At 40.6% G+C, this 19,385-nt stretch overlaps 1 protein-coding gene across 1 annotated transcript in view; it reads left to right on the top strand.

The window, feature by feature from the left end:
• The window catches only part of LOC133067208 (aromatase-like), a 28,872-nt gene that overhangs the window by 8,101 nt on the left and 1,386 nt on the right, over window positions 1-19,385 (top strand). Inside the window, exons 3-8 of the mRNA XM_061158377.1 lie at window positions 7,163-7,317; window positions 9,715-9,891; window positions 12,347-12,461; window positions 15,737-15,851; window positions 16,495-16,657; window positions 19,109-19,350. Of these exons, the coding sequence (XP_061014360.1) occupies window positions 7,163-7,317; window positions 9,715-9,891; window positions 12,347-12,461; window positions 15,737-15,851; window positions 16,495-16,657; window positions 19,109-19,350 (967 nt within the window). The remainder of the gene's footprint in view (window positions 1-7,162; window positions 7,318-9,714; window positions 9,892-12,346; window positions 12,462-15,736; window positions 15,852-16,494; window positions 16,658-19,108; window positions 19,351-19,385) is intronic.

Below are 19,385 nucleotides of genomic sequence, written 5' to 3'. Positions count from 1 at the left end.
CAAATGAACAAGAAAGAAGAACAATCTCCCTACTTTTTGCTGACCTTGACCTTCTGAAGAGACCATGTCAGTTGTCTTACAGGATGTCACACATTCCATATTTCTTTCATTGTCTCATTATGGTGTCATTGAACATACTCTTCTATTCCTGGTATTGCTTATAAACTGAACACTATGCTTATAAGATCAATCCAATCCAGATTAACTGTTTTGTAAGAATATTTTCCTGTTTAGTCCTGGACACTTCATATTGCATCATAATCAAGAGCCCAGGGAAGGTGGTCCCATATTATGAATACTAAATCTAATCAGCTTAGGGTGGTTGCAGTCAAGTCTGTTATATTCATTTTCTCTTACAGTGACCTCAGTATTAGAGCTGCATAAGAATATTAGAGGGCAAAAGACAGGGAAAACGTGATAGGATTGATGGAGTGTGAGTGACAGGCACAGAACAGGTCTACAGGAAGCAAGTGCTTTTGAATGTTTGGTCCCAGCTGTTCCACTGATTGTCTCCCCATATTTCTAATACTCATCATTCTTGAACCTCACCAAGAGTCTGTGAATTCTTTAAACTCAGAAGGGATTTTTTGTTTGTTTGTTTTTTTACCACCTAAACTTCTTTTTTTTACCACCTAAACTGACTTCCTGGCTACTTTTCATTCTGAAGAGACAGAAGATTTGCCTTCTTTGGAGATAGCTTTTGACTTCAGTCATGTTTTCAGAAGAATAATAACCCCAGGGACCAGGCATCTTAAACTACCCAGTATCCCTTCTGAGCTTGGTGACTCTCTGGTCTCTTCTCAGTGGTGAGAGACCCTCAGTCTCTCAGTCAATCAATGTAACATCCCCCTTACCTAGTGTTAGAGCCGGTACAATTATGGGAAGGAGGTCTCTACTGTCCACCTAAATGTCAGGAGAGCTCTGGGCTTAGCGCCTCACCAACCTTCCCTTCTTCACTCTCCTGATTTACTCTGGTTAGATAAAACCAGCCTACTTTTGATAAGTGATCTTGTTTTAAACTGCTTGTCTTTAGTCACACTTTGCTTGCTGTGTGTATCACCTTTGTCTTGCCTGCATGTGCGTGTTAAGTTGCTCAGTCGTGTCTGTGACCCTATGGACTGTAGCCCACCATGCTCATCAGTCATTGGGATTCTCCAGACAAGGATACTGGCGTGGGTTGCCATGCCCTCCCTGAGGGGATCTTCCCAGCCCAGGGATCGCTTATATCTCCTGCACTGACAGGTGGGTTATTTACCACTAACACTACCTGGGAAGCATTCTTTGCCAAGTTAGAGCCTCTGTCTCAGCGTAAGTAAGATATTGGTGCCCCTCGAAGAACACATTGCCTTTAAATGGTAGCTCTTTATTAACCAGCATTTACTTGGATTGAGATTTCTTATTCTCTTTTTTTAAACTGATAAGGTAGTTCCTCAAAACATATGGAAAGACCAATATCTTTTATGAAATATGCCAAAGCTCTAGGAGTCAGAGTAGAAAAATACTGTTCTGCCTGTTTCCTAATTAAAATGTGTATACTAGTTTGTGAATAATGAGACAATAAATTGCTTACTTTCTGCTTTAATTATAGAACAAGGTGGGGGAAGGTGAGAAAGCTAGAGGCCTAAAATCTTTTAATTAATAAGAATTTCAGTCCTTTCTACAGCATGATATTTCCACACAGGACAAAGTTTGGCTAGTTGGTCAAACTAATTCCTTGAAACACAAATAGAAGCATCTGGATATCTGGGTTTTTTGCTTTTATAGTTGTTAGGAAGAGAAAAACTTAGCCAAAACTTAGGATAATTTGGTTAATATTATCTGGGATTAACTCAAGAATATATGTGACTTAGTATTTTGGTTTGAAAATAAGATTTTGTTCCTAAAATATATATCAAGTAAATAATTCATTCATATGCTAATTCTGTTTTCATTTCAAAGCACTGCTTTCTTTTAAAGTTTAAATGGGAACTTGAAATCCATCACAGAGGTGTGGGTTTGGCTAGTACTTACCCCACCACCTAATCTACTCAGTTCGAGCTGAGCTCCTTTGGCCCAGGGTCTTCTATGGCAATGTGTTCTCACAGGCATTCACTGAACAACCTCATTAGAGCTAAATCATCCTTTTAGGAGTCAATTGCAACTTGGAGAGAGAGGAGCTAATGAGAAGATGACCACCCTAACCCACTGGAAGAACAAATGCATAGGGTATAGTAGCCACTCCCCATCTTTGAGAGTTGTCTGTTCAGAAAACAGCCAGAGTAGGAGAATTTGCAGTTGAGAAACAGAATTTTAGTATAGAAGGAAGGCAGAGCCAAAGTAGTGGTAAATACATGAAAATCTGTACAATATTAAGCACACCAAAATAAGGGAGAAAATAACATCTAAAGTAAAGCTAACATCAGAAATACGTTATGCATCTAGAATTTGCACAATTGAGCACTGTGTGATTCCTTCCAACTTCTATCGCCTGCACACCAGAAAAAGTCCAGATTCTCCCTCTTTTGCAATGTCAAAAAGATGTTTATAAATATATCCTAGGGATTTCCCTGGCAGTCCAGTGGTTAAGACTTCCCCTTCTAATGCCCGTGGTGTGGGTTCCATCCCTGACGGGGCAGCTAAGATCCCACATGCCTTGCAGCCAAAAGAATCACAATATAAGACAGATACAATATTGTAACAAATTCAATAAAGACTTAAAAAATGGTCCACATCAAAAAAATTTTTTCTTTAAAAATATATTTACTTTCCTGTTATAATGTGCATATTTTCCTTTATTCCTCTACTCAAATGTTTGATCCCTTTCTGATGTCATGATCGGTGTCTCTTCTGAACTCCACTCTGGCCTTGGATACATGGAATAGTGGGAAAGCTCTGGAAGGTCTATTTTAACTTCCCTAGCAGACGTGAGCAGGTAGGCTCTTGAGCCCTGAATTTAAGTGTTATATCATTTTAGCTGTGCCTATGGCAGCTCCTCACCAGAGCACACAAGGTGGGCATCTTTTATACACTTTCTGGCTCCTGTCTTGTAAATACTGCTGAACCATAGACTGATACCGGTTCACCCTGCACTGACTTTCTTCATGTCTCCAGCTGCTGCACTGCAAAAATCCTCTACTTCTCTGCTCACCACTCTGTCCCTCTTTTTAATTCCCAAGCTCTGCTTCTTCTTTCTGATTATCTCTGTAGAAAAAATGGTTGTCAATTTGAAGGTACTCAAGTGGAATTTTTTGAAGTTTCATAAACATATAAGGAGGAACGTCACTCTGCTATGCTTGTGTTACTAAGATAGATTTACACTTGGCCATGTGGTCCACATATAAATACTGTGACATAAACCCTGTAATCTGAAGAGCCTGTTGTCCTGTCCTACAGAGGGGTCGTGGTAACAAGCTTGGAACAGCTGTACTAGCATAGGGAGGTGGAAGTTGGTACATGAGAACTAAGGTTGGTCCAGTGGTTTGTGTGAGCTTTGTATAGGGTGAGATTTATGCTGAGGTTTTTTTTTTTTTTTCCCCCTCTGAAGGGCAAGGCTGAGTGAGGTGGTAATCATGTCTGCTGATGACTGGGTTTGTATTTTTGCTTTGTTTGTTGTTTAGATGAGGCATGCTGCACAGGGTGCTACTGGTGGTTGAGTGATGTCGGGTCTTGTATTCAAGTGAGCTGTGGATGTGAGTTTTACATGGTTCTATGTATTATTCTACACTAGTCAGGTACTCTTATCTGCTCTCAGCTGGTGTTCTGCATGCATTTCTGTGTCTGAAGGCGTATTCCTCATGTATCCGTGAAGAGAGATGTACGCCACATGCACCTACTCCTCTGCCATCTTGTCCTCCTAAAGTTTTTTATTAAAGTATAGTTGATTTACAATGTTTTGTTAGATATACAGCACAATGATTCAATTTTACATATATATATATATATATATATATATATATATATATATATATATATATATGTATACACACACACACACACACACACATACTCCTTCAGATTCTGTTTTCTTATTTGTTGGTGTTCAGTCACTAAGTTGTGTCCAACTCTTTATGACCCCATGGACTGTAGCCTGGAGGCTCGTCTGTCTGTGGGATTTCCCAGATAAGAATATTGGAGTGGGTTGCCATTTCCTTTTCCAGGGGATTTTCCTGACTCAGGGATCGAATCTGGGTCTCTTGCATTGGCAGGCAAATTCTTTAGTGCTGAGCCACCAGGGAAGCCCTGTTTTTCTTATACATTATTACAAAATATTGAAGATAGTTCCCTACGCTATATAGTAGGTCCTTGTTGGTTATCTATCTCACATATAGTAGTGTGTTTATGTTCCTCTTAACCCCCTTTCACCTTTGGTAATCTTGTTTTCTAGATGTGTGAGTCTCTTTCTGTTTTGTAAATAAGTTCATTTTTATCCTTTTTTTTTTTCTTTAGATTCCACATACGAGTGATACCATGATATTTTTCTTTACCTGGTTTACTTACTATGATAATCTCTAGGTTCTTCCAGTTCCATTCAGTTGCTTGGTTGTGTCCAACTCTTTGTGACCCCACGGACTGCAGCACGCCAAACTTCCCTGTCCATCACCAACTCCTTGAGCTTGCTCAAACTCATGTCCATCGAGTTAGTGATCGCATCCAACCATCTCATACTCTGTCGTCCCCTTCTCCTCCTGCCCTCAATCTTTCCCAGCATCAGGGTCTTTTCCAATGAGTGAGTTCTTTACATCAGGTATCCAAAGTATTGGAGCTTCTACTGAACTATTGGAGTATAGGTCCTTCCATGTTGCTGCAAATGGTGTTATTTCATTCTTTTTTATGGCTGAGTAATATTCCATTGTGTGTATGTACCTCATCTTCTTTATCCACCCACCTGACAGTGGACATTTAGGTTGCTTCCATGTCTTGGCTGTTGTAAATAGTGCTGCTGTGAAAACTGAGGTGCATCTATCTTTCTGAACTATGTTTTCCTCTGGACATATGCACAGGAATGGGATCATTCGATCATAATGAAGCTCTATTTTTAGTTTTTAAAGGAACCTCTGTATTGTTTTCCATAGTGGCTACACCAATTTATTTAATACATTCCCACCAACAGTGAAGGTTTCCTTTTTATCCACATACTTTCCAGCATTCATTATTTATAGACTTTTTCATGATAGCCATTCTGACTGGAGTGAGATGATACCTCATTGTAGTACTGATTTGCATTTGTCTAATAATTAGCAACGTTGAACACCTCTTTGTGTGCTTGTTGACCATCTGTATGTCTTCTTTGAAGAAATGTTTATTTACCTCTTCTGCCCATTTTTTAATTGGGTTCTTTGATTTTTTTTAATATTGAATTGTATAAGCTGTTTGTGTATTTTAGAAATCAATCTCTTGTTGATCTCACCACTTGCAAATATTCCCTCTCATTGGTAGTTTGTCTTTTTGTTTTGTTTATGGTTTCCTCTGCTGTGCAAAAGTGTTAAATTCAGTTAGGCCCTGTTTATATTTGTTTTTATTTCCACTGTTCAAGGAGACACATCCAAAAAGATATTACTGTGATTTATGGCAAAGAGTGACCTTCCTATGTTTCCCTCTACTAGGGAAAATCAATTGGTGTGATATACCACATTAACACATTGAAGAGTAAAAACCATGCGATCATCTCAATAGATGAGGAAAAATGTTTTGATAAAAATTAACAGCCATTTATAATAAAAACTCACCAGAAAGTGGGCATAGAGGGAATCTATGTCAACATAATAAAAGCCATGTATGAAAAACCCACAGCAAACATCATACTCAATGGTAAAAACCTGAAAGCTTTTTCTCTAAGATCAAGAAAAAGACAAGGATGCCGACATTTGCCACTTTTATTTGCTATAGTTTTGGAAGTCCTGGCCATAGCAATCAGAGAAGAAAAAGAAATAGAAGAAATTCAAATTGGAAAAGAAGTAAAACTGTCTCTTTTGGAGATCACATGATATTACATAGAAAACCCTGTCCTTTCAATTATTAAATTATTTAAATGATTGATTTATACTTCCAATGCCATAGCCTGACTTATAAGTAGCCTTAATAAAAGAGCTTCTCATCAAAGTGAGCCTTTCTGCAAAAGAATTCTGTACCGCTGTCCTATGAAGACAATATTCTCCTCACATGTGGAGGCCCCATGATGCGTTCAGCTAGAAGTTTTAAAATTTCTATAAAACTCAATGCCTCATCATGCCCTAATTCTACTGGTATTGGAGGTAGGAAGCAAGCCCTGGAGGAGATCTGTGGGGAGGGGGCTGCCTCCTCCCTACCTACTTGTTCTGAAAGCTGAAGCTAGGCTGTAAGAACTGGTCCAGGAGCGAAGGTAGAGGGCAGAGTAGGGGAAGAAGAACTGGGAAGTTGAAGGAAGCCTAGGCTATTGGCAAAGTCCCAGGGATGCCATATCAAGGGCTATCTAATGGCTCAACATATCCTACATCTTGGGAGAACTCTGTGACCCTCTAGACCCTGGTGATTCATGATGGATGCAGAGCCTCAAAAGAACTGCTGTCACCACCACAGAGAGCCTTCCAGGTCCACCCAAGTCAGTCAAACTCAAGGCAGAGGTCCCCAGGTATATCCTTCAGTCCCAGAATGATACCCCTGGAGGGGCCAGGCCTGATTAGAGACTCTGGGGAATAGGTGGTACAAGGCAGAACTGCTGCTTTCAGACTAAAGAGATGAGACTTCAAATATTCCAGCCTCTTCCAATTCTGAGATTCACTTCTGTGGGGGGGTGGCGGGGAGAGGAGAGAAGGGCACCATCTGGAGTGGGGCTGCTCCAGGGCTGGAGGCTCTTGGAAACATGGTGGTGTGGAGGGTGCAGTCTCTCACAGCCTTGCAGCTTTGACCACATTCGTGGGTAATATTTTAGAGACTTGGTGTCAGAGAAGAAGGGCAAATAACAAATAACTCTGTGTGTGTTGTTTGTTGATCTTTAGTGATGCCCAGAGAGCTAGTAGGTAGAAATGTTTTAACTGGAGGAGGAGGTTCTTCTGCTAACACAAGTACATATTTAATCTGAACACTAGAAATACTGCATTTTTGTCTCAATCAAATGCACTTGCTCCAAGAGCCACCAGGTAGTCAAACTCATCATTGTGAGTTCTTGACCCTTAAAAATCAACACCAAGGTTTGCTTTTGCTGCAGGTCCTCAAGTATGTTCCATGTAATGAAGCACAGTCACTACATATCCCGGTTTGGCAGCAAACTGGGGTTGCAGTTCATCGGCATGCACGAGAAAGGCATCATATTCAACAATAACCCAGCGCTCTGGAAAGCTGTTCGGCCTTTCTTTACAAAAGGTATTCAGGTGCCGGGTACATTCTGCTGCTTTGTCTATGAGCATGTCTGTTTTGAAATCATTTTTAACTTCTGCTGCTTCACAGTTTTAAAACGGTTACAGCTAACATTCATTACATATGCATTATATAGTAGGTGCTATTTTAAACACTTAATTCTTAATTCCACAGTAGCTCCATGTAGTAAACAATAATAATATCACCTACATTTTGCAAATGAGAACACTGAGGCATAAAGAGGTTAACTGCCTTGCCCAATTTCCACCATTAGTAAATGGTAGCACAGAAGACAACCCCAGAGCCTACATATTTAACCACTTTGATCTGGTTCTTCCTGTTTCTACATCCCTCTCATGGATTTAAAAAAGAATTGGCTCTCTATATACTTAATGTCACTTCAATTAAGAATTGAGTGTGTCAGCCATATTTAGCACAGCCAACATGTTTGCTGAACCATTGGTTGACATCCCACATGTTTTAACAGAAAACAGTTTGCAAATAACTTAGATAATTTCAAAACTGTGAATGGCTATATATGTCATTTCTTCCAGGCTCTAGGTTTTTTACTTAAGTAAATACATTTCTAGAGAGCTTATGACTTTTCCCCAAGGCAACATCGCCAGATATGGAATAGCAAAAACTAGATCCCAAACATCCTAAACTAGCGATTTCCCTCTTTACCATCTGCCACTGGAATTGAAGTCTTTCTTATAGTTTTATGGGTCAAAAGTCTGATGTGGGTCTCACAGGGCAATAATCAAGATTCTGCTGCTGCTGCTGCTCCTAAGTCACTTCAGTCGTGTCCGACTCTGTGCGACGCCATAGACGGCAGCCCACCAGGCTCCTCTGTCGCTGGGATTCTCTAGGCAAGAATACTGGAGTGGGTTGCCATTTCCTTCTCCAATGCAAGAAAGTGAAAAGTGAAAGTGAAGTCACTCAGTCGTGTCCAGCTCTTAGCGACCCCATGGACTGTAGCCTACCAGGCTCTTCCGTCCATGGGATTCTCCAGGCAAGAATACTGGAGTGGGTTGCCATTTCCTTCTCCAATCAAGATACTGGGAAAACTCTATTCCTTTCTGGAGGATCTAGGGAGAAAATGTTTCTTTGCCTTTTCCAGCTTCTAGAGGCTGCCCACATTCTTTGGCCCATGGCCCTATCAGTGATATTACATTCTGTTTATACGTCTGAAATGTGGCTTCAAACTCTTGAACTTAAAGGCAAATCAGACATCAGACAGCTGATTGGCTTTGTTTGAGCACTTTGAATTTAACAGCAAATCTGAATAACAAAAGACATAAAAAACCAATTACTCCTAAAGAAAACTCAAAGAAACTTGGAACAAGGGGAGAAATAATTTTAAGAGTTAAACTCTCAAGTTAGACCATCTGCCATCATGACCCAGTAGCTGCTAAGACAGTCAGCAGCAGAGCAAAGGGAGAGAACAGAGCTAGTTAACTCTACCAGGTTTCATTCATTCCTCTATTTGACAAATACATTTGGAGAGCCACCATGTTACTATGGACTTGAAGTACAAAGCTAATAGGTTATCATTGCCCGGAAAGAGTGCCCAGTTCTATGAGAAAGACTGCTCAAACAAGGATTTGTTTTGTTGTTATGACATTGATTGAGTAAAATAAATGACTGTAGTTTGAAGAGAAACTAAGATTAAGAGAAGGTTATATTTGGTAAGCGCTTCCCAATTGACTCAGTGGTAAAGAATCCACCTGCCAAGCCGGAGACACAGGTTCTCGGTCAGGAAGATCCCTGGAGAAGGAAATGGCAACCCACTCCAGTATTCCTGCCTGGGACAGAGGAGCCTGATTGGCAACAGTCCATGGTGTTGCAAAGAGTCGGACATGACCTAGTGACTAAACAACAACAAAAACATTTGGTAATTTAGAAAATTAGCATTTTACAGGTATAACCTATAATTAAACAGTAAGCACCTTAGATCAAAACAGTAAGATCCAATTTGAATAGTTCTGTAGCAATATTCTGCCACCCTAGGAAACATAAAATATCCTACTACCAAATCCAAATCTTCTTTAGAAGGGTATATAATAAACATGGAAAATCACAGATTTGTGATTTATAACCCCAAGTATTACATATTTCATTTGCAATCTCACAAATGATTTGTTATCATATGAATAAAAGTATAATTCTGAATAGTCTGTTTTAAAAATACTTATTTTATCATTTTTAACCATAAATGTGATGACCTGCTGTAGAAAATTAGGAAAATACAGAAAAAGTATGAAGAAGAAAATGAAAATTTCCACCCACTTACTGAAGAAAAATTTGTGGTCAGTTAAGCTCCAAACATAAAAAGCCAAAATTGCCTGATTGCTTATGTGTCCTGGAGTTGGAGGTAGCTCACTCTGATGTTGTCCCCTTCAGCTTTATCCGGCCCTGGCCTGGTGCGCACAGTGACCATCTGTGCTGATTCCATCACTAAGCATCTGGACAGGTTGGAGGAGGTCCGCAACGACTTGGGCTATGTGGACGTGTTGACCCTCATGCGGCGCATCATTCTGGACACCTCTAACATGCTCTTCCTGGGGATCCCCTTGGATGGTACTGAAATTTTCATTCTCATGACTTGACATTCAGCCCTTTACTAAACACGGCATGAGAAGGGTAATGAACTTATGGAAAGATATGCTCTTTTGTACACTGTTCTTCTTTAAATCTTTCTAAGAATTCCTAAAGTGTTTTCCTGGTATGTCTGCATTCTTCATTTATAAGCTCTTAAATATTCATAGCAAGAGCCATCTTCTATTTCTTTTGTATCTCTCCTCATTGCTCTAGGAAATAGGATAATTCTACCCACAGCTGAAACTTAATAGATGTGATCATTTCATTTGGTCATAAATATATCCTACCACCAAACCTATGTATTCAACCATTACCAACCATTCTTTTGCACATGATATATGCATACACACACACACAGACAAACCCATAGCCACATTCAATCTATTTAACTTTCTATGTATATATACAAACACACACACATAAATACATACATATACCTCTCCCTCAAAGCCACTAAGTATGAAAACTTCAAGCTGATGCTGCTGAAAATGATGATGATAACTCCCATAAATTTAGGATCTACAATGTGCCAAGTAGTATAAAAAATTGCTTCACATAAAGCTTGTGATTTAGCATTTATAACAATCCTGGCAAGATTTCTCACTCAAGAAGATGCTTTCCTCATTATATTATAGAAACAAATATTAAACACATCCATTTAACTCTACCACCAACAAAAAACCAAACATTAATCATGTGGATTCATTCCATTCTGCTATTGGCAGCTTAAAGAAATTTCTCCTTATTTGATTTCTAAGAGACTTTATTGATTCATACATTCATTCAACTAATATTTATTGATTGCCTATTATATGGAAGGTTTAGGTTCTGGGGTTACAGCAATGAACTAGATAAAGTCCTTGCCTTCAAAGAGTTCACATCCCAGTGGACATATGGACAGTAAACAAGTTACTATCTAGCAATATTTTAGGCAATAATAAGTGCCTTGGGAACAAAAAAAGTAGGGCAAAGGGCTAGAAAGTGAAGGGAGGCAGTTGGAGAGAAGCCAAAACTATTGTGGAGAGAAGGGGTGATCAGGAAGGCCTCTGATCCTCTGATGTGGATTGGACATCTGAACAAAGCCCCAGAAGAAGTGTAGCCCTGAACCCTCTGCAGATCTGAGGGAAGAACATCACAGGAATAAGACAAGGCATGATTTTCACTCTTGCCCACACCAACTGAGCTATCATACCTGCTCCCTGACTGACCACATTTGGACAAGCAAACAAGTGATAAGCCCTCCCCTCCTTTTTTCCATTCTCCTCGCCTCCTCTCCCCTCTCTTTAATTATTTCTTTCAAGAGGACATAACAGTCTGATTGACATCAGGATGGGCGTCTCATTCACTCTGAGGCCCTTAGTCACAGCCTCTTGTCTGAACTCCTTTCAGACAGGCACTCTAAAAGCCCTATTTGCCTGTTCCACACACACTCCTAAGGATTGACAGGTACCTATTTTAGAAGTCCCTTCTCCTTGATTCCCAAACAGCCTTGAATCTTAGGAGGGGTAAAGAAAAGTTCATTGTACAACTCTCTGTTAACTTATGCATGCAGACTTTGTTCCTAAGAACCTGCATAATCCATACAGAGTTCTGTGTATTTCCACCTGCTCACTGGGTCCTTGTTAAACTCTCAGTGAGCCTGGGGGCCATGGTGCACCAAAGAGGAAAGGACACGGCCCTGAGGTCAGACAGGACTGGGCTGCTGCCTAGGGGCTGCCAACCACACTGGCTGTATGGTGTTGGACAAACTTCCTCAATTCTATCAACTGCAGCTTCTGCATCTGCACAACGAGGACACTCTTACTCCCTTCGCAAGACTGTAAGGATGAAATGAAGTTTCTTTCTAAAGCACCTTACCCTGTGCCCGGTGTTTAGCAGTTGAAAATACTGGTCTCTTCCCTTCCCTTGTGTATAATTTGAGAAAAGCAGTGTTTTTCTCTTCTCTAGTATTCAATGTAATTCAAGAAAATCAATTAAGAACTGACTGTTCAGGAGACTTAGGATAAGGCACTGAAAACTACAAGATGAGTTCTACACTCTGAACTGAAATATAAACAGAAGAATGGTAAGGCTTTTTGCCTTTGGTGCCAGATTGAGGCCATAACAACATTAATTACCTTTTATTTCCCATGATCAGGAAAACAGAAGATGTTGGAGGCTCAGCCAAGGAGAAGCATGTGAGATTCTAAGCTGGGTCTCTACCATAAACATGAAAACTACCAAATCTCTGGTTAACTTGGCCATTTAGGTGCTAAAGTAGAATGAATTAGTGTTGATTTGTTTGGTGACATTCATGTGTCTGTAACACCCACTGAAGACAGAACCTTGTCCTGCTTAGAGTCCAAGATGCTGGGAGAGCCTACAGGGGATCTTCTTTCATTGGCATACCCTTCTTGGACTCACATTTTTGTTCATCTGCTCTGATGTTTTCCAGAAAGTGCCATCGTGGTTAAAACCCAGGGGTATTTTGATGCATGGCAAGCTCTCCTTCTCAAACCAGACATCTTCTTTAAGATTTCTTGGCTGTGCAGAAAGTATGAAAAGTCTGTGTAAGTAACACATTTTGGAATTATTATTGACGAGACTGATTTGTGTGTGTCTCAGATGTTTCTGGCCTCTCTGGCAAGCTTTCTCGTCCCCAGAACCACAGGGAGCTGTTGAGTAAGATGCTGGTGAAGCACTTCTTACAGCGCTTTGGGCACATGTGGCCAGACCACAGGGGAAAGGCAGCCTTTGGCCCAGGGATGTTTTTCGTTTAGGAAGCTAAGAACCCCAAATCTACAACTAGGTTTGACACTGAAGTGTGTTTTGAGTTGAAGACAAAAGGGTTGGCTGAACCTATCCTTATTATCTGTCAAAATTTTCTTTGCATGTCTAGAAAAATGGAAACATGAAAACATTTATTGTGTTCCATTGAAACAATTTAACTTAATTCAACTTGTAAGAACTGACAGTAGTCACAAAATAATTTTTTCATGATGAACTTTTATAAGGTGTGCTTTGTTTGTTTGTTTGTTTACTTATACATCTTATGTCTTGGGGGATCCTAAAATAGTCATTAAATGGCTTTGCCTTGGTCTCACACTAGTCTAGCAGAAGACTGGACAAACGCCCAGTGGCCTACTAGATAATCATTGGGTTTTCAGGGTGCAAGTGTTGTTGTTGTTTAGTCACTAAGTCATGTCCAACTCTTTTGCAACCCCATGGATTATAGCCCACCAGGATCCTCTGTCCATGGGATTTCCCAGGCAAGAATACTGGAGTGAGTTTCCATTTCCTACTCCAGGGGATCTTCCTGACCCAGGGATCAAACCTGTATCTCCTGCTTCGCAGGTGGATCTTCCTGACCCAGGGATCAAACCTGTATCTCCTGCTTCGCAGGCAGATTCTTTACCATTGAGCCACCACAGGGAAGCTCCAGTGTGTAAGTTGCCAGCCACTAAACATGCCACCTCTAACCACCAATGGAAAACCCAGGGAATTTAGAGGTAGACAGACCTGATTTGTATCCTATCTCTACCACTTAGTAACCAAATGGTCTTGGGAAGTTCTTTAAAATAAAATATAACCTACTTTCCAGGGTGGGATATAGGTTAATGAGATCCTCTATGTAGGGCAATCAGCACAGAGCATGACACATAGGAGACAAAAAACATGTTAGCTCTCTTCATATCTCTGTTCATATCTTACTCAGATGTCCCGAGTGTCTTAAATTCTCCAACTCTTAAAGTTCCCAAACTTGGTTGAAGAGCTAACTTCATCCATTTGCACATTTTGAAATTCAATAATATTAGTCTCCAAGGAGGAAGTCAACTTCATGTTGCTCTTGCATATTCTCAACTGGTTGATGAGTATCAGGTGGATGATTTGGACACATGGTCCCTTAAACACTTTTTGTCTCAACCAGAACTTAGTGTGACTTGAATCAATAAGGTCAATTATTCATCTCTTCACTCTGGTCAGATTTTGTGGTGACCTAAAGAGTCATACAGAGTAAAGCAGAGACATTACTTTGCCAACAAAGGTCCATCTAGTCAAGGCTCTGGTTTTTCCAGTAGTCATGTATGGATGTGAGAGTTGGACTGTGAAGAAAGTTGAGTGCTGAAGAATTGATGTTTTTGAACTGTGGTGTTGGAGAAGACTCTTGAGAGTCCCTTGGACTGCAGGGAGATCCAACCAGTCAGTCCTAAAGGAGATCAGTCCTGGGTGTTCATTGGAAGGACTGATGCTGAAACTGAAACTCCAATACTTTGTCCAAGTGATGTGAAGAGCTGACTCATTGGAAAAGATCCTGCTTCTGGGAGGGATTGGGGGCAGGAGGAGAAGGGGACAACAGAGGATGAGATGGCTGGATTGCATCACAGACTCGATGGGCATGAGTTTGAGTACACTCCGGGAGTTGGTGACGGACAGGGAGGCCTGGCGTGCTGCGATTCATGGGGTCGCAAAGTGTCAGACACGACTGAGCGACTGAACTGAACTGAACCGAAAGAGTCATACTGGTCTGCAGCTACATTTGGTCATTATTTTGTCTTCACTATTGTCAGCAGGCTCACAGTAACTTATCACATGAGACTGTATAACAGTTTCTCTTTGTTTTCTTTAAAATTAGCTCAGCAACATTCTCTCGATATATAAAATCTGCTAATGGATAGCGAACTAGGTAATATCTCCTGTGACTGAGAGCAGTAAAGACCTAGAGAAATTGTTTAGTCTTCTTCCCCATATGCCCTTGCAATATGCCAATATTTGTTTTTTTGTTAAGATATCAATAACATATAAAATTATGTTTCAGTTATACAACATAATGATTCAATATTTGTATATTTGGCAAAATTATCATCATCATAAGTCTAGTATCTGTCACCATACACAGTTACAAATTTTTTCTTGTGATGAGAACTTTAAAGATCCCTCTTAGCAACTCACAAATATCCAACACAGTAATATGAACACATACTGTTCATGACATCTCAGTGACTTATGATAACCCAAAGTTTGTATCTTTTGATAATCACCACCACCAGTTTGCTCCCACCCTCAACTTCATGCCTTGGTATGACATCTGCTCTATGTGTCTGTGAACTCCCACTTTTAAAAAGATTTCACACGAGGCTTCCCCGGTGGCTCAGTCATAAAGAATCTGCCTGCCAATGCAGGAGCACAGGTTTGATTCTGGTCCAGAATGAGCCAGAGCAACTAAGCCTGTGGGCCACAACCATCGAGCCTGTGCGCTAGAGCCTGGGAGCCCAAACTACTGAGTCCAAGAGCTGCAAACACTGAAGCCTGCGTGCCCCAGAGGCTGTGCTCTGCCACAGGAGAAGCCGTCACAATGAGAAGCCTGCACTGCAACTAGAAAGTAGCCCCCACTCACTGCAAATTGAGAAAAGCCCAGGCAGCAATGAAGACCTAGCACAGCCAAGATGAATAAATAGAATTAAAATAAAAAGATTCCACATATAAGTGAGAAAGATTCCACATACAAGTGAGAAAGCCAGCATGTATTTTCTCTATCATGCCAATACTTAAAATAATATATTGGATTTAGCCTTTTGGTAACAGTTCTCAACATTTAACTATAGTTTATAGCCTTGACTTTGCTACCAGTAGCTAGATATGTGGCTAATTCTGGTTCCTTAATATGAATTGTAATGTATACATAATTTAAGGATATTTGCAAATAATTAAGTATAAATTTGGTTATTCATGAACATTAATAGCTTCATCTACAACATTTCATTTTATTTAAACAAATGGCAAATAAACCCATTTTTTGGTATCTTAACTGAGTACAGGTAGATTATATTTTCACTTTTATTTCCAGCAAGGACTTGAAAGATGCCATGGAAATTCTCATAGAAGAAAAAAGACACAGGATTTCAACAGCAGAGAAGCTGGAAGACTGCATAGATTTCGCCACTGAGTTGATTTTTGCTGAGGTACAGACCTACACTAACCATAATTCCTACACAACATATGTGTATGACTGAATTCAGTCATGTCCGACTCTTTGCAACCCTATGGACTGTAGCCCACCAGGTTCCTCTATCCATGGGATTCTCCAGGCAAGAATACTGGAGTGGGTTGTCATTTGCTCCTCCAGAGGATCTTCCTGACCCAGGGATTGAACCCACCTCTCCTGCATTACAGACAGGTTCCTTACCACGGAGCCACCTGGGAAGCACGTTTGATTGTGTATAGGTGTCTAAAAATTCCCACTTGTTAATTGTTGCATGTTTCTGCTTTTAAATGTTTGCTTTAGTGTTTATATAAGACCCAAACTAAATAGCCCAGTATTAGACAATCTGATTGGACTGACCCTTAGGATTTAAACATCTCTGTGTCTGTACAATACAAAACATGAAAACCAGGGAGTGCAAAGACATTAAATACATAGATAAATGTCTAAATTGTTTGGCTTTGAGCTGAAGATTATTAATAAAAGTGTCCATTGTCAATTCCAGAGACTTGTAATTCCTACGATTTCATTTTGTTGAGGTAATTGATTCTTGAGTGCTACCTCCCTTCCTGTTCTGAACCTCGCTCACTTTCCCAATATTTCTCTCCCTTCCCATTCTTCAGAAACGTGGTGAACTTACAAGAGAGAATGTAAACCAGTGCATATTGGAAATGCTGATCGCAGCACCAGACACCACGTCTGTTTCTGTGTTCTTCATGCTGTGTCTCATTGCAAAGCATCCCCAGGTTGAAGAGGCAATAATGAGGGAAATCCAGGCTGTTGTTGGTAAGAATTTATCAAACAAACAATAGAGCTCAGAAAACAATTTCTTGATATGAGCTTCTATGTCCTAAAATTTTTATGTCAAAAACTCTGTTATAATCTGCTCAGAGAACAATAAGGCAAGTCATTGTGTCATATTTTCATTATGCCAGACAGGTTGAAATGATAGTTCTTCCTGTGCTTTCCTAATTTTAAAATAGCACATACTCATTGAAAAAATCCAAATAATGGAGAGGTGTATAAAGCAGAAAATACTGTCACCTGAACCCAACCACTCTTCTCCTCAGCCTCATCTCAATTCCCAGAGGGAATCACTGTTATTATTTTGTGTCTTCTTCAAGGTCTTTTTAAAGGGCCACATAAGCACATACATGTGGTTTTATATGTCTGTGTTTAAAACACATGAGATCATCCACAAGGATTTGTACCAAAGGCTTTTGAAGGTCCACTCAGGGAGATGGCTATCATTTAAGGCAGTGTTTCTGGGTTTCAAGCAGTCCTTTCTTCCAGTTGGGAGCAGAGGGAGGAGAGAGGGTGATAGCAAAGGCAGGGGAGCAATCCGTTTCCCTGCCCCGCAGTCCTGGACTTCCAGGTCCTTCCTCCCCCTACCCTCTCCTCCTCTGCAGGGGATCCCCCAGGCCCCTGCTCAGCTCTTCCCAACTCCATCTCCTCCTGCTCTGCCTCTGCTTCACATCATTCTGCCACTGCTCCTGATATCCCCACCCTCCCCTAGAAATACTGCCACACTCAAAAGTCAGAATTGCTTTCTGGGAGAAAACGAAATGGTCTATTTGGAATGTGCTTCACATAAGTAATCTCTTTAGGAGTACATTTCAGACACATGTGAAGAGATATCTATAATGATAGACTTTTCTTTGTCGACTTTAAAGAATCTCTGTGAAACAACCTGTTTCGTTGATGAAAGGCAATACATTTAAAAAAAAATTTTATCTTATTTACCTTTAAAACAATTGAATGCTGCTTGAAATAGTTGACAATCAGGTGAAATTTCATACAAGTATTAAATATGTGAAAGAAGGTTTCTGCAGACGTGTTGCTGCAGGAGGAAAGCTGCCTGGGAAGGTAGATAGCAAGGAACCACAATAACCCCCAGGCTTCAGTTCTGGAATGTTTTCTCGAGCACCCATTTCAGGTTATGGGTTCTGTGCCAGGTGCAGGGGCACCTGGTGAACAAGCCAGGTCCATCTCTGCAGTCCTGGGGCTCTCAGTCTCCTGAGAAAAAGAGAACTCAACAAGCAGGCTCACTGGAGTGAGGAGAGCCATAGAATGGCAGACTGCAGACAACAACGGGGAAACTGCTCTTGAGATCATAAGCCTGTAATATAATCTCCTTGAGAAGTGAAAAGGGCTTGTGCTCCACTATGTCTCCCTGACAAAACAGTCCTATTGAAACAAAAAACTGGGACAAACACTAGTGCATGTTTCTAGATCCACACACCTGGTCACTACTTCCTAGGAAATGACTTGGATTACCTTCCCCATCATCTGCCCTCTACCTCCCCACCCCAGATAGACACGCCCATTAGACTCTGAAGTGTACAAAGAGCAGTACATGAAGGGCTGGGTCAGTAGAGTTCTCTGACCAAGTAAGACCTCTCCTGGATAGCATAGTTATACAGTAGATAAACCTGCCTTGGGACTCTGGGTTGATTTTCATTCTACAGAAGTGATACCCCATCTGAGAATGCTTTAAAGTTTTGCCAATTCTGAGAGTGATCTGAGCCTGTCTGACCAGTGTTGGGCCATGCTGAGATCGTAGAGGTGTCCATCAGTCCCTAACTCACCTAGGGCTTATCTCAGGACCCCCTTTTGTGTGGTGGGCATAGGGAGTTCTTGGCACCCTACCACACCAGGTTGTCCTGGATGAGATGGGGAGGAGGGATGATCAAAGATATTTTCTGACAGATGACTGCACAGGATACCAGAAGAGAACATTTCCTTGAACATGATTAAACTTACCATCTCACTTTGACTACAGAAATTAATATCTTCTAGAATTTAGAGTAGGGAACTAAACTCAAGAACCACAGAAGTGGCAGATAAATGTTTGAAGTAGACTGGGTAGGTCTACATGATGCTGCAGCGAGGAGTTTCTCTATAGGACTCCTCAGACACTCAGCCTCAGTCAACTGCAGCCATGTGGGGGTGTGGATCCAATGTTTTTTTGTTTTTGTCTTTTTTAATTTTCTAGAAATGTAGACTTAACTATGAAACCCCTAGGTGTTAAGATGAGAAAATTGAAATCAAAATTTTCATTAGACATTCTACAGAACAAGCACAAAATATTTTACTCCAGTTACTGGCTTACATTAGAATTGTAGATATACATGTTTTCAACTAAGAGGAAACTGTTCTGTGGAAAATGTATGATTTTAAACACTGACCATATATTGAAACTAACATGAGTTGTGTCTTTTTTATCTTATTCTACAGGTGAAAGAGACATAAGGATTGATGATATGCAAAAGCTAAAAGTGGTAGAAAACTTTATTAATGAGAGCATGCGATACCAGCCCGTCGTCAACCACGTCATGCGCAAAGCCTTAGAGGATGACGTCATCGATGGCTACCCGGTGAAAAAGGGGACTAATATTATCCTGAATCTTGGAAGAATGCATAGACTCGAGTTCTTCCCAAAGCCTAATGAATTTACTCTTGAAAATTTTGCCAAGAATGTAAGAGTCCTTCCTTAAAACTGAGTGTGCCACCC

This window comes from Dama dama, chromosome 12, assembly GCF_033118175.1.
Source record: "Dama dama isolate Ldn47 chromosome 12, ASM3311817v1, whole genome shotgun sequence".
Classification (NCBI taxonomy): domain Eukaryota; kingdom Metazoa; phylum Chordata; class Mammalia; order Artiodactyla; family Cervidae; genus Dama; species Dama dama.
This window is presented reverse-complemented; position numbering and strand designations above follow the sequence as displayed.